This window comes from Lissotriton helveticus, chromosome 11 (assembly GCF_964261635.1).
Source record: "Lissotriton helveticus chromosome 11, aLisHel1.1, whole genome shotgun sequence".
Taxonomy (NCBI): Eukaryota; Metazoa; Chordata; class Amphibia; order Caudata; family Salamandridae; genus Lissotriton; species Lissotriton helveticus.
In genome coordinates, this window is record NC_136072.1 from 1,027,381,982 (window position 1) to 1,027,395,360 (window position 13,379).

Here is a 13,379-nt window from a genome sequence, read left to right on the forward strand (position 1 = left end):
CGTGTAAGCATGTAGTCTGTGAGGAGTCTGTCCTCCAGAGGCGAGGACTCCGGGACAGTAGATCCCGGCTCAATGACCGCCATTAGCGCATGACGTATTTGTATATATCTGTAAGTTTCAGTGGGACTCATCGCATACTGTTGTTGCAGTTGTTGAAAGGGGATCATGCCAGTGGAAGTCCAGAGGTCTCCCACCGTCGAGATGCCAATAGTGTCCCACCGGGTAAAGCCCTTACTCGACCTGAGGCAACCAAGTTGTTTAGTGTCCCACAGTGGAGTGAGTTTGGTTATGACGCCCTTCCATTTAAGCCGTGCCAGTGCCCTGTGCCATATGACGACCGTGTGTTTAGTCGGACCAAGTAGTGTCTTCGCGAGGCTAGGTGTGTAAAGCGGGGCCAGCAAGCTGTGGGTTCCCAGTTGTGTTCTGTCCGAGAAGTACGCCGGGTCACCCTGCGGGGCATGTATCCAGAAATTAATAACTTTGAGCTGTGAGGCCCAGTAGTAGAGCTCCACATTCGGTAAGGCTATACCCCCATCATACCACCCACGGTTGAGCTTAACGTGTGCTATTCTGGGCGGACGTTCTCCCCATAGCAATTCGGTCACCAATGCTGTCACTTTCCGGAAATAGGATGGTGGGATCAGGACAGGGGTGTTTTCCAGTACGTACAGGAGGCGCGGCAGCGCCATCATTTTGAAGAGCGCCGCACGCCCCAGCAGTGTGAGGGGCAAGGTCTTCCAGTGCCGTACATCCGCCCGCAGGCGGTTAAGGGGTGGTGTCAAGTTTAGATCGTGGAACGCATCCGCGTCACCAGTGACCTGAATGCCCAAGTATTTAAAGGAGGTATGGGTTACAACCAGCGGGCAGGTACTAGGGAGGAGCGGTGCTGGGCCTTTCAGTACATAAACCACTGACTTCGTCCAGTTGATCAAGTATCCGGAGTGCAGGCCGTGCGCATCACAGATTGCCAACAAATGAGGAATGCCCACCTCAGGTTGAGACAGGTAAACCAGCATGTCATCGGCATACAGGGATACTCTGTCCTCCCAATCGCCACCCCACGTCAGCCCTTTCAGTAGCGGAGTAGTCCTAATGACGGTAGCCAACGGTTCCAACACTAGGGCGAACAGTAAGGGGGACAGCGGGCACCCCTGACGCGTCCCTCTGGCCAAGGGGATCTCTCGCGAGATGTGGCCATTGGCCGCCACGTGCGCCACTGGCTCTGTGTAAAGCAGTCTGATCCATGAGATAAATTTGGGGCCAAAGCCCATACGAGCCAGAACCGCGAATAAGTACTGCCATTCCACCATGTCAAATGCCATTCTGGCATCCAACGAGAGAATGGCCGCCGGTTCCAATAGCAAGTGGGCTCGCGCCAGCACCCCATGTACACGCCGGAGATTGAGCGCCGTGCTCCTGTGCGGCATGAAGCCCGACTGATCCGGATGGATCAGATCTTGCAAGTGTGGGGTCAGCCTGTTTGCAATTAACTTTGCCAATATTTTGGCTTCCACATTGAGCAATGAGATGGGGCGGTAGGACGCGCAGTCCGCGGGCGATTTACCCGGTTTCGGGATAGTTACTATGGTCGCCATCCGCTGATCCCGGGGCAGAATCCCCACTCCCCGACACTCTTCAAACATGGCCAGCAGCGGTGAGCACAAGGTGCCCGAGACCGCTTGGAACCACTCAGCTGGAATGCCATTAGGGCCAAGTGCCTTACCCGTACATAAGGCACTAATTGCCGTTCGGAGCTCGTCCTCCGACAGGTCCGCCTCTAGTTCAGCCACCGCCTCTGGCGTTAAAGTGGGGACCGGCACGGTCCGCAGCACTGCCGTCGCCGCCTCAGCGGTAACTGCTGCTAGTGGGGTGTAGACCGACTGATAGTGGTCGGCCAGGATCTCAACAATTGCGGAGGGGCGTGTATGATACGTCCCCTCCGGATCCTGCAATTGTAGAATATGTCTGCTACCCACACTTTTTTTCTCAAGCCAAGCCAGTAGCTTGTTGGCTTTGTCCCCCACATCATAGATTCTTTGCGCGGTCGATGTAATGTTTTCTACTGTCCGTCCCCTGAGGAGATAGTCATGTAGCTGTTGGCTGAGTTGGAGTGAGTGACGCGTAGCGTCCGACGGGTGCGCCATATGGGCCTCGTTAGCTCGCTCCAGTTGAAGCTCCAGAGCTAGCAGTTCGGATTTTTGCTCGCGTTTGTGTCTCGTTATCACAGCAATTGCTTGACCCCGAAACACCGCCTTGTATGCTTCCCACAGGGTCGTGGGGGAGGGCACCGAGCCCGAGTTTTCGGCGAAATAGAGCTTGGTGGCCTTTTTCAAGTCTCTACGGACGCGGGGAATCTTGAGATAGCCGGGGTAGACAGGGTACACTCTCCTACGAGATATCGCTGCACAGGACATGGACATAGTTAAGGGGGAATGGTCTGATATACCCCGGGGCCGTATCCGCACATCCTGTACCGTAAGTCGGCCGCCCGCCAGTGTAAGGAAGTAGTCGATACGGGATAAGCAGTCGTGTGTGGCCGAGTAGTAAGAGTATTGTCGGTCCTCGGGGTGCAAGTGTCGCCATATGTCTATCAGTCTCTGTGCCTCAACAAACTCACTAAACCTGGATAGGCCAGGTGTCTGTGTCCGGGTCGGGAATCTATCATGCGAACCATGGGCCAGCGCGTTGAAATCACCCCCCACCACTAAGTCCCCGTCGGGGAGTTCCAGGAGGAATTTACCCAGGTCTGGAAGCGCCGTCGCATGCAACGCCGGCGGAACATACACCGACACCACATTGACGGAGACTCCCTCCCATTGTCCGCAGGCTGCTGCAAAGCGGCCTGAACGATCAGTCTTAGTAGTTTGCAGAATAAATCGAGATGCTTTTTTTAGTAAAATGCCAGTCCCACGAGACCCCGTGGTGAAGTCCGAGTGTGCGACCATACGGTACCCCCGTCTATCTAGAGCCTTGTTCGCCGCACCCACCAAATGTGTCTCTTGAAGGAGGATCAGGTCGCAGCGGAGCTGCCGAATGTGTTGAAAAACCAGTCCCCTCTTCACTTTATCCCCCAGACCCCTGACATTCCATGACATGATCTGTAGCGGTGGCACAGGTCCCGCCCCGGGATCATCGATCACGTGATTGGAATGTGACAGTCCTGCCATTGTGTAGTTGCAGATGTGAATCTCTGACCCATGGGGCCCGACAGCGGCACATTCAGAGTGCACCCAATCCCAGGGCGTCCCGCTTGTGTAAGCAGTGGGTGACCCAGTGTCAGTGAAGCAGCACCAGGCCGGACGGCGTGCGCAGCCAGGCACAGTACGACTAATATGGATGTCAGTGTAATCAGCAGAGTCAAACAGTACAAACCAACAATTCGGAACCACCCTCCCTTACCCATAACTCCCCCCCTCCCTGCTTCCCTGCCACACGGACTTAGAACTGCCCGCCGCCCCAATTTAGCAGAGTGCTTAAACCCACCCAAGAAAAGGTATAAAGTTACTTGCTCGTTGGGGGTGAGGAATACTCCAAAGTCAGCGACCCCTCTTACCCTCCGCAGAGGCCCTCAGCCCAGGGGCCATGGCAGCCCAGGCAACAGCCTTACCATACAATGAGTCTCGAATCTGCCGGGCCACTAAGAATCGACCTCCAGTTCAGCATCAGTAATGTCTCTGAGTGGTGAGCCCCGTCCGGTCTCGAGGTCGTCCTCACGAACATCGCCATGATCCACCGGATGTTTGTCCTTGGCACCTCGCCCCCGACGTCGGGGCTGGGAGGCTGGCCGCCAGCCGTCCAACCAGTCCCGGGCAACCTCCGGATTATCAAAGAACCACGTCCTGTTGTCCGCTACCACACGCAGCCTTGCCGGGAATATCATGGAATATTGGATCTCCCTCCTCCTGAGCTCCTTTTTAATATCCACAAACGTCTTCCTCCGCCTCGCCACCTCCGCTGTGTAGTCCGGGAAGAATGCCACGGTGGAGTTCTGAATCTTAACGGGTGGGGACACCCGTGCCGCCTGTAAGATGGCGTCCCTATCCCGAAAGTTGAAAAGCCTCGCCAAGATCGGTCTAGGGGAGGCCCCCGGCTTAGGCTGGCCACCGGGCACTCTGTGCGCCCTTTCGATTGAGAAGAACGTCGATAGTCCCTTTGGCTGGAGCTGCGTTTGGATGAGCTCCTCTACAAAGAGGTCCGTCGCTCTAACTCCTTCCGACTCCGGAACCCCAAGAATTCGGATGTTGTTCCGCCTGGAGCGCCCCTCCTGGTCATCCAACTTCTCCTTCAGCCTTTTATTCTCAGCCGTGACCGCTTCCATCGCCGTTTGGAGCTCCGAGACATCTTCCACCAGGGATTTTGTGACCAGTTCCAGAGACCCCACTTTTTCAGCCATTTTGTGGAGGTCCGCTCGAATGAGAGTAATTTCCGTGGAAATGGAACCCACCGTAGCCTGTACCTGCGTGAGCGCCCGCATCACGTCATCCAGGGTCGCCTTTTTCGGCCCGCATTGTCCGACGACCTCGTGGAAGTATGTCGTCCATCCGCCAGAGGGGAGGCCTGTTTGTCACTGGTGTAGCGTTCGATACGCGTCTGGGTCGTACCGCCCTTGGCGCCTTTGCCTGCCATAGCGTCCGCCGCACGGCACCTCAAGCCAGCCGGATGAGTGAGTCGGAGGAGAAGAGGCAGACCCCGGGCACTAGTTCGCCCCTACTGCTGTCGGGGCACTCAGCCGGACGTATGCAGGGAGCACGTACCGGTCAGCAGCGGCGACTCGGCCACACTATACTGGTTTTAACAGGTGCGCTGCCCTGCTGACCGCCGCGCACTGTGTGCGTGCCACAGGGACCTCGTCGTGCACAGTTCAGGGTTGCACAAACAAACGACGCCGTCAGCGTCTCCAATCCTTGGGCCCCAGGCTCCGCAGCGGGTCCCCGGCGCACGGATGGGGTGGTCTGGCTCAGCTCCAATTTTCGCGCCTGAGCGACGCAGACCGAGCAACCAGCGTCACTTCGTGGCTCCCTAAGTGTGAGAGGCGGATGGGGGGGGAGGGAGGTGCGAGTTCTGTAGGCGCCTGCAGCCCCCGCGGGTCTTGTGCTCCCCGGCGGCTGATGCGGAGGGTCCCGCAGTGATCTTCACCAACCGGCACTGCAAGGCGCCCCAGCCCCCTGTTGCCCCTCCGTTACCCCCGTCTCCCCAGCAGCACAGAGTCCTCTGCGCGGCGCTCCTCCACAGCCGGCGCTGACAGTGCGGCTCGCCGAGTTTGACACGGAGGTCTCCTCCAGCCGTGGGTACTTCCGGTCCAGTGCCGCCGGGTAGATCACACTTCCGGTCGGCTGTCCCGTCCACTGGGTTCCCGGGATGCTGGCCTGTGCACCGGGCTCACCGCCACTCGGCTGAAGCTCCGCTCCCCGGCACCCGATTTTCCTCCGGATTCCTGCCGCCTGGAGCGCCCGGCCCCGGGCCTTTGATACCTCCGCTTGAGGTTAAATTCGGTCACGGATCAATGGTCGGATAGACGGAGAGGCCGCTTCGTGATCGGAGCTGGTCCTCTAGGCAGCCGCCATGCTCAGTCGCTAGCCACGCCCCCGGAAGAGCAGCTTTTACTGGGTATGTGGCATTCTCAACATTTGTTTAACAGCCAATAAGGTACTTCTATGTTGCAGGACTTTAAGTGTGTACTCGGGAAAGACGATCACACGAACAGAGTCGCATGTCCTGTCTCAAAGAGGCTTTAAGGATTGTCTTACAGTCTGCAAAGTTAAAGATGCAGGCAATTATGGAATGTGGTGGAGCCCCCGAATGGAGGTCTCGGCATCGGGATCTTTGTGCCATCTCTACAGCAAAGCAGGGTAACATCTTGTCTTTTGGAATCTGAATTCAGCCAGGTGTCACAAATTAGGTGGAGGAGGTTCCCTCCTCTCCCTCCGATTCTAATGTTGTTGTGATGGCAGCGCCCATCAGAGTCCTCCGCCCATATCTGAAGGTGATAAACAGTTTTCTGGACTCCGTTATCGTGACTGATAAAGTGTAGTGTGTGTTCTGTGTTTCAGAGATGTGACATTCGGCCTCCTTAAGCCTCTCTGCTGTGTTGGGCAAGTCTTGTCTCAGCAGAGACACGTCGACCTTCAATTTGCCCATTTTCCCTTCCAGGGAGGATCTAAGTTCCTGGATTGAATGCAGGATGTGAGCCGACTGGTCCAGAAGGTGCGATGTAGCAGTTTATTAAAGTTCTTTATTAGGGGTACCTGTGGGCAATGTGAATTGTTCTATTCAGCCCTAAGAGGTCTGGGCTATGGGCTTTTTATCTTTTCTATGGTGTTATCCATGGGTCCTGAATCGCTAGGGTCTTGTAGGTGGTCTAAGTTGTATTGGGCACAGACATATGTTGCTGCTGAAGACTGTTCTGCTCTATTTGGACCGGGTCCGCCTAAGGTGTCACCTGAGCTCTCTAGGTCACTGAGTCCCCGCTACTCTTTTCACCTCTGTCACACCCAACCTCTGGAACTCGCAAGGCTGAATGCAATAAATAGTATTAATCTGTTGGGCCCTAGTGACTTATACTGTCCAGAGGTCTTCGCTACCATGCCGGTGACCAGAAAGATGGAGGGGGGGGGCTGGTCGTATGCCCCCCTCTGTGCTGCTGATTGAGTCCGAACGTGTCATAGAATCTAGGGGGCCCAGGCCCTGAGGAGCCTCTTGCGGTTTGTATCCCTGATATGTTATACCGACAGCTCAGAGGTTGCAAGCCCCCGAAATTGGTTGGGTGTTCACATCTGTTTACCCCTCAAGTCCTCCTAGAATCCACTCTGCAGTGTGCTGTCTGGTGGGGGGCTGCAGCCTCAGTCCACAATCGTCTTGTGGGGTGGAGGCTCAGGCGCCAATTCCTGGCACTCTAGCCCTGCGACGCAAGGGGGGGGTGGTAAAATGTTCTCCCAGCTCCTGCCGCATTGCCTCCTTATCTACGGGCTTTTTGGGCCCCTGTGCTGGCAGGAGCTCCTTCAGATTGGCACTGGTGCCTCCCAGATGGGTTCGTCCTACCGGAGCGAGGGTCTGACACCCACCAGCAAAACAGGGGAAGGAATGAGCCCTCCTCCCAATTCTAGACCACTTCGCCAACATCACAGTCTGTAAGCATCGCAGCTCCCCAGCTGGACGGATTGCTCTCCAGTCGGCTGCAGCCGCTGGAGCTTCTCCAGCATGCGTGAGGTGCCAGGACTTGCCGCGGGGAGGAGATGATGGGTCGACCCAGGTCACGTAACTTTCCTCAGTCAGTGGTTATGCGGCCCCGGTATTGTCAAGACCACTTTCAGGTCCACTAAGGGCACTACCGCACCCACACCCCTTGTGGCTCTTTTGGCAGATTTGAGGTGCCTGAGCACTTAGGACCCCCGTCGATCTATTTGGATTCCGAACAGAAAGCAAGATGTCTGTGTAGCTCAGAGAAGATCAACCATGTTCACTGTTGTGCTCCTAGAAGGACCAGAACCTCATAACCTTAGGCTCATTTTGTATGTGTGGAATGGATTCTTAATTCCTTTCTATGCAAGGAGAATTTCAAAATGCCCTGTCTGGTATAGTTTTGAGGAGCCCTAGAGTACTTAAATTGGATGGTGTCCCTAGATTTCCGTGACTCAGTTAAACAAATTCGTAGGAAGTATCTGCTCATTGTGATTGGGTACGCCAGTTACCAGTTTGCTGTCCCGTCCTTCAGGCTCACACCAACCTTGTCATATTTATGGTCACGGTTGATCTCCAGGTCATGGATACATGTCTTTCCATACATTGGTGCCTGGCTGATGAGGGCTGCTTGCTCCAGCTGGCTTTGGGCCAACCTTGCAGAGCAGCTACACTTTTCTTCCACTTAAGCTTTTCAATTTATTTCTTGAATTCCCAACTGCACCCCATGAAAGTTAAAAAAAAAAGCGGTGGTGCAGCATTAGACACTAATCATATGCATGCGTTTATGCTTCTGCAGCTAGACTGTAACGTTGAGGCTTAGAGCTTTGAGCCTGGTGTTTGTCCTCAGCCTTCTGGTCTCCTGCATTCTGCTCATCATACTAGTAAAATGTCATATTGACTTTCTACAGTGGTGTCCCTGGTTCCAGTGGGCCCAGCATTCAGGCATATTTTGGACTGGATACTGATCTCTGGCGATCTGCAGTGGTGCAACTTTTCTGTGGTAGATCATTTTGCCTTGTTCCTGCTGTGGCCATTGTTGTGGTGGATGCTTCAACTTTCAGTTGAGGGTTTTCCAGGATTAGCTAGAGATACAGGGAAGTAGTTCCTGTCAGAGCAAAGGCGTCACATAAAAACTGCTTTTAGTTGCTGGCAACTCGAAAGCTCTCAAATGATTTTTCCTTCTGTGTACAACAAGTTTGTTAAGATCCTCACTAATAATATTGCTTCATTTTGGTATTGCTGTAAGTAGTGCGATGTGTGCTCCTGTCTCCTTTCACTAAAAGAGCTGAAGATTTGGCACTGAGTCGTAGCTAACCTGAATTCTTTGTCTCTGAGCCATCTGCTGGGGTCCCTCAGTGTGGGGACAAACAAGTTAACCAGGTGTTATCTTGCTGACCACGAGTGGTGTCTTCGTCCATTGGTGGTTTGGTCAGTTTTCACCTTTTGGGGCACACTCCTAGTAGACTTGTTTGCTAATTGGTAAAAAAAAGTCAGTGTCACTCGTTTTGTGACCTGTAAGTTATGTGATGGATGACCCCACGTATGCTTTCAGGACCCAGTGGGATTTTGATATTGACTACTCGTTATGACCCATTTTTGTGATTCCACGCACAGATTAATTGGATTTCCCCAGATTGGGCAAAGGGGACTTCGAACTGGTGGAGCAGAGTTTGCATTCCTTTTCTCCATCTGCCGTGGATGGACCTCTTGTCACAGCAGGTTGGGAGAGTTCTGCTTTGAAACCTTCTCGTCTTGCTCTCTTGTGCTTGGAGATTAAGCCGAATAATCGGAGCACCTTTCATTTGGCACCTGAGGTAGTAGTTGTGATTTTGACTGCTTAACATCCTCCTACTAAAGCTGTTTATTGTGTCCCCTTATCACGCTTTGTAACCTGTTGTGATGAGGAAAGGATTGGCCCTCCAAGTAGCCCGCCTTTCTGGTGTTTTGAAGTTTGTATTATCTCTACCAAGCAAACCTCAGCCTTAGGCACTGTAAAAAGTTAACTATCTTATTTTAGCTTTTGTCTGCTTTCCTGATGAGCTCTCCTTGTTTGTATCATCAATTATGATCTGTTTCATCTTCTACATTGATCATGCCTCAATGGTACTTGTTTTTGATCTTTGCTTATTTTTTTGCTGTGGACTCCTTTCAAGCGCATGCTATGGTATTGTTTGTTGCCATCACCTAGGCAAACCAGATGAGTAAGATGTAGACCCTTTCTTTTCATCTGCTATTCACTTCTTTCTTTCCACTCAAGTTGGTGCTTTGCACTCCGGCCCAGCTGTGGCTCCTCTGCTATGTCGGAGCGTCACCCCCCCCTGCCAGCAGCTTCAAAAGTTGAAAAATAAAACCATAATAATGCAAGTTTATTATCATTTGTTTTCAACGTTTACATGCTATTCCTTGGGCATGGGGGCATCATGGGGCAGTCAGGAGAGGGAGTGGTGGACAGCACTGCTATCACTGCGCATATGGGGTTGGCTGGCCAAACCGTCATGTGCACTAAAACTCCCTCCAACCCGAGCGGAGTTGTCCGGTCGGAGAGAGCAGGAGGAGGCTTCCAGTCTCCCTGTGAGTGCAAATGATCAGTGCGCAGGCCAATCCTGAAGCTGCTCTCATGCATGAGAGCAGCTTCAAGATTGGCCGCAGGGGCATCTGGGAGCCTCTGTCTGCAGTGGAGCCACGAACTGGCTGGCTGCAGGCGGCAGGTTAGTTCTTCTCTTTTTTCTTCTTTCTCTGCCCTCCCGCTTCCAACCGTGCACACAACTCTGCCACTCCACCCTAAAGCCGGCTGCTACGGCTCAATTCCAGGTGCACGGATGCTTTTCCTGCTGTTTCCTGAGGGGTCCCTGTTTTGGATATTTGCCAACCCTACAACACCTTGGTCCACTCCTTCACCTTTCATTACTGCTTTGACTTACACCTGGGGCGTTTCACCAGGTGTTTGCTGCATGGCTTTTTGTGTATTGCCTGTCTGCCTCCTTGTGGATCTGCTTTGATAGGGATTCATATGGTGAAGAATCAATCAAGTTACTCATCTTTGGTAAAACTCTTTGTGGTGGATATACTATATTGCCCTAGATTGCTCAACCCCCACCATCCTTCCCTTTCTGATAAGTAGGTTTACATTTTGTCTTAAAAGGTTTCAAGTTAGCATTATGTTGTTGTACAATGCCATCAATATCATTAAGTCTTTCTCCGTACCCCGTAGAAAATGAGGATAGGAACTTGTGTCAGCACTCGGATGGTGCCTTACCTGGCTTTGTGTCACCCTAACTGAGGGGAGGGACCAGAGCTTTAGCTACTTGATATCACCTTTAGGTATTGGGGAGTTATTCCAAGATTTTACAGATGTAGTCTGGTATCTGGAGGAGAGTTCAAAAGTGGGAGTTTGTGAGAAGATACATTACCCACTGAAAGATACTAAACAAAGGTAAGTTACTTGTGTTATTTGTTCATCAAAATAAGTGTGAGGCATTTGCTCTGACCATGTGGGAACAATGTTGGATATGTCTGACGGATTATGTCTCCAAGCTGTTTTGAAGTGTCCAGATCTTGTCTATTACCAGGGTATGTTTCAAAAAGTAGAATATCTGCAGAGGTGCAAAGGTATGCTCGAGAAACATTATTTTCTCTTGGTAGCTAGCTTCCACACTTCAGAGTATAGCTGCTGTCTGTTCAGTGGGTTGTGACTCACATTTGGGGAGAGACTCGTTAAATTGTAAGTTTTTAGTTGGGTATTGTGAAAGTTGCTACACTTTGGCTGATCACCTGGAAGTTGGAGAATGTTGTGCTCTTTAAAGTATCTTCTTTTTGTCTTATTCCCTTTATAGGAGAAATTCGTTGTTCTGAAAATTCCTACTTCTGCCAGGCAGCCCGACAGCTTGCATCTGTCCCATCTTCTCAGCTGTGTGTTAAATTGGCCAGTGGAGGAGACCCCACGTATGCCTTTAACATTCGTTTTACTGGAGAAGAAGTGCATGGAACAAGTAAGTAAGAGGTTTATAGTTTTGAATGGAAATGGTTATGGTTTTTATTGACTTTGATCCAACAACATTCAAATATAGGCTTTGAACTTGTCAGTTGCTACTCAATTGGTCAATGTGCCTGCTAAGGTGTATAACCTTGAGATTACAAATTCAAATCTGAACACATCGACCGCTCTTTTCATCCTGTGGAAGTCCATCCAAATTAATGCTGTAGAGTTAGGGAAGATAGTAACACATGCTACAAAACTGTTTGACTGCATTAAAGCAAGAGCTCTACAGTAGAACTGTTAACATTTGTTAAATGAGTTGTGCATCAGTGCTCCATGATAATATGCTTGTTTATACCTTTGGCTGCCCACATCCACCATTTGATGCTGAATGTGAAGGATTCTGGTGATGTTTAAAAGACTACTTGACTTTCCCAAAGCTTCCCTAGCTGTTGTGCTAACTGAAAGGACAGGGGCTCGCTTAAAATGTTGTTATGCAACTGTCAGTCATTATTAAAGCATTTTACGGCTGCCTAACTTTAAAGCATTGAGGTGTTGGGTCTTTATAGTGAGGTAGACATGAGAAAGCCCAATTGAGGACAGGACCGTAAGGTACAAAATGCAGCTGTGCCCTCTCACCACACATACTCTGATTCTGAAGCTGACAGCAGCAGAAGTAGGAGGTCTTTTGTGACAGACATTGCAGCAATAGCTGCACTCAGGACCTACGTGTGCTAAGCCAAGCAAATGGACCTGTGAGGTCTGAATCCAGACAAAGAGCTCTTTGTAGGTTTGTGAAAAATAGCAAATGTATCTGCAGAGGTCTCCAGAGAAGTGTTTACAGTCAGTGGGAGACAGCCTGGATGAGATTCTCCTTTATCAAACTGGTCAGAAGAGAGAAGTATCTTCTTTTGTCACTCAAGGGTTCACTTGAAAGGGACTTATGCTGATTACTATTTTTACCTGTAGATTCCTCACCTGTAGAACAATCCCAGGCATCAGACTGTATCTGGAAACTTCAATGCTTTGAGGTAGCTAGTAGAGGGTGCTGGACTCGGTCGTTTCCAGAAGTGACATCAGAGGATGCCAATTAAGCCATGTAGCTCTCGCCATGGTGCACCGTCAGTTCCCTTTTTTCTGCGCCTTCGATGCAGATGCGGAAATTCACATCTGAGGAAAATCTTCCCTCATAAATTCATTACTAATGCAGTAACAAAACATTTTGGAATGCTTCCCCAAAGAAGTCAGTATTTAAGCCTTGCATGGAATGTGAGGGACAAATGTCCATCACAGATCCCCATGCCATCTGTTAGTGGTGTTTAAGCTCCAAACAAAGCACTTAGTTGTGCTCCTCATGCTTCAGCATGAACCCGAAGGCCATTAAAGAGTGCAAGGCCAAACTGTTTATGGCCAGACAAAGGATGATTGACGCCACCATTAACAATCTCATTGCTCCCGTTCTCCATTGAAATTGCCTGGTAAGAAGCTACACAAGCGCAAGTATAAGGATAAGAAGTGGTCTCATGGTAAGTCTTCTCATTGATCTCCATCTCCAACAAAACCCTAGTCATCGGAGCCAGAGCTTGTGGTTTTCCCCACAGCGGATCCTTCCTGCAGACCTTCTTCCCCTGTAGGCTTGGCTCTGGGTAGACTTCAAGTGTCAATGCAGTAGACTCTTCCTGTGTCAGCCCCATCACTTCTCGGCACCTGGTGCAAATCCTGCAGTGTTTCTCAATGCCATATGTGCCATATCAACAAGAACTTCAAAGCCATCCAGCACCCCTTGGTCCAACAGTGCTTCAAAGTTTTCCACTCTTTATGCCCTTCAGGGCCATTCCTTTGGAGCTGATTCATACTACTTCGACCCTGCAGTTCACTACTTGGCGCCACAACCAGCTCCATGGACAGTGCTGATACCACCTCTGCCATCGCCAACTCCACCTCCACCAGCCCTAGATACAATACAGCAGTCACCACAACCCAACGTCAAGCAGTGAGTTCACTCTCATTGAGGGGTACAGAGGATTCTGGAAGAGGACATGTGTAGGGCATGTCCCTATGAGATTTTCAGGTCTGATTCAGATCCAGTGGAGCACTACTCTGAGGACAACCCCATCCAATACACCCTGGATTTTCAAGGATTGTCAACTGTAAACGTGTTGGACACCTTGCATGAGATTACCCCACTACACCACTTACACCTTAGCTTGTCTCCCTTCGCAAA

The 13,379-nt window shown here is 51.2% G+C and overlaps 1 protein-coding gene across 4 annotated transcripts in view; it reads left to right on the forward strand.

Moving 5' to 3' along the window:
• Positions 1-13,379, forward strand: part of HECTD4 (HECT domain E3 ubiquitin protein ligase 4) — a 2,216,728-nt gene that overhangs the window by 1,901,215 nt on the left and 302,134 nt on the right. For all 4 annotated transcript variants that reach the window (XM_078667422.1, XM_078667425.1, XM_078667423.1 and 1 more), the window contains one exon: positions 11,013-11,168. In XM_078667422.1, the coding sequence (XP_078523548.1) occupies positions 11,013-11,168 (156 nt within the window). The remainder of the gene's footprint in view (positions 1-11,012; positions 11,169-13,379) is intronic.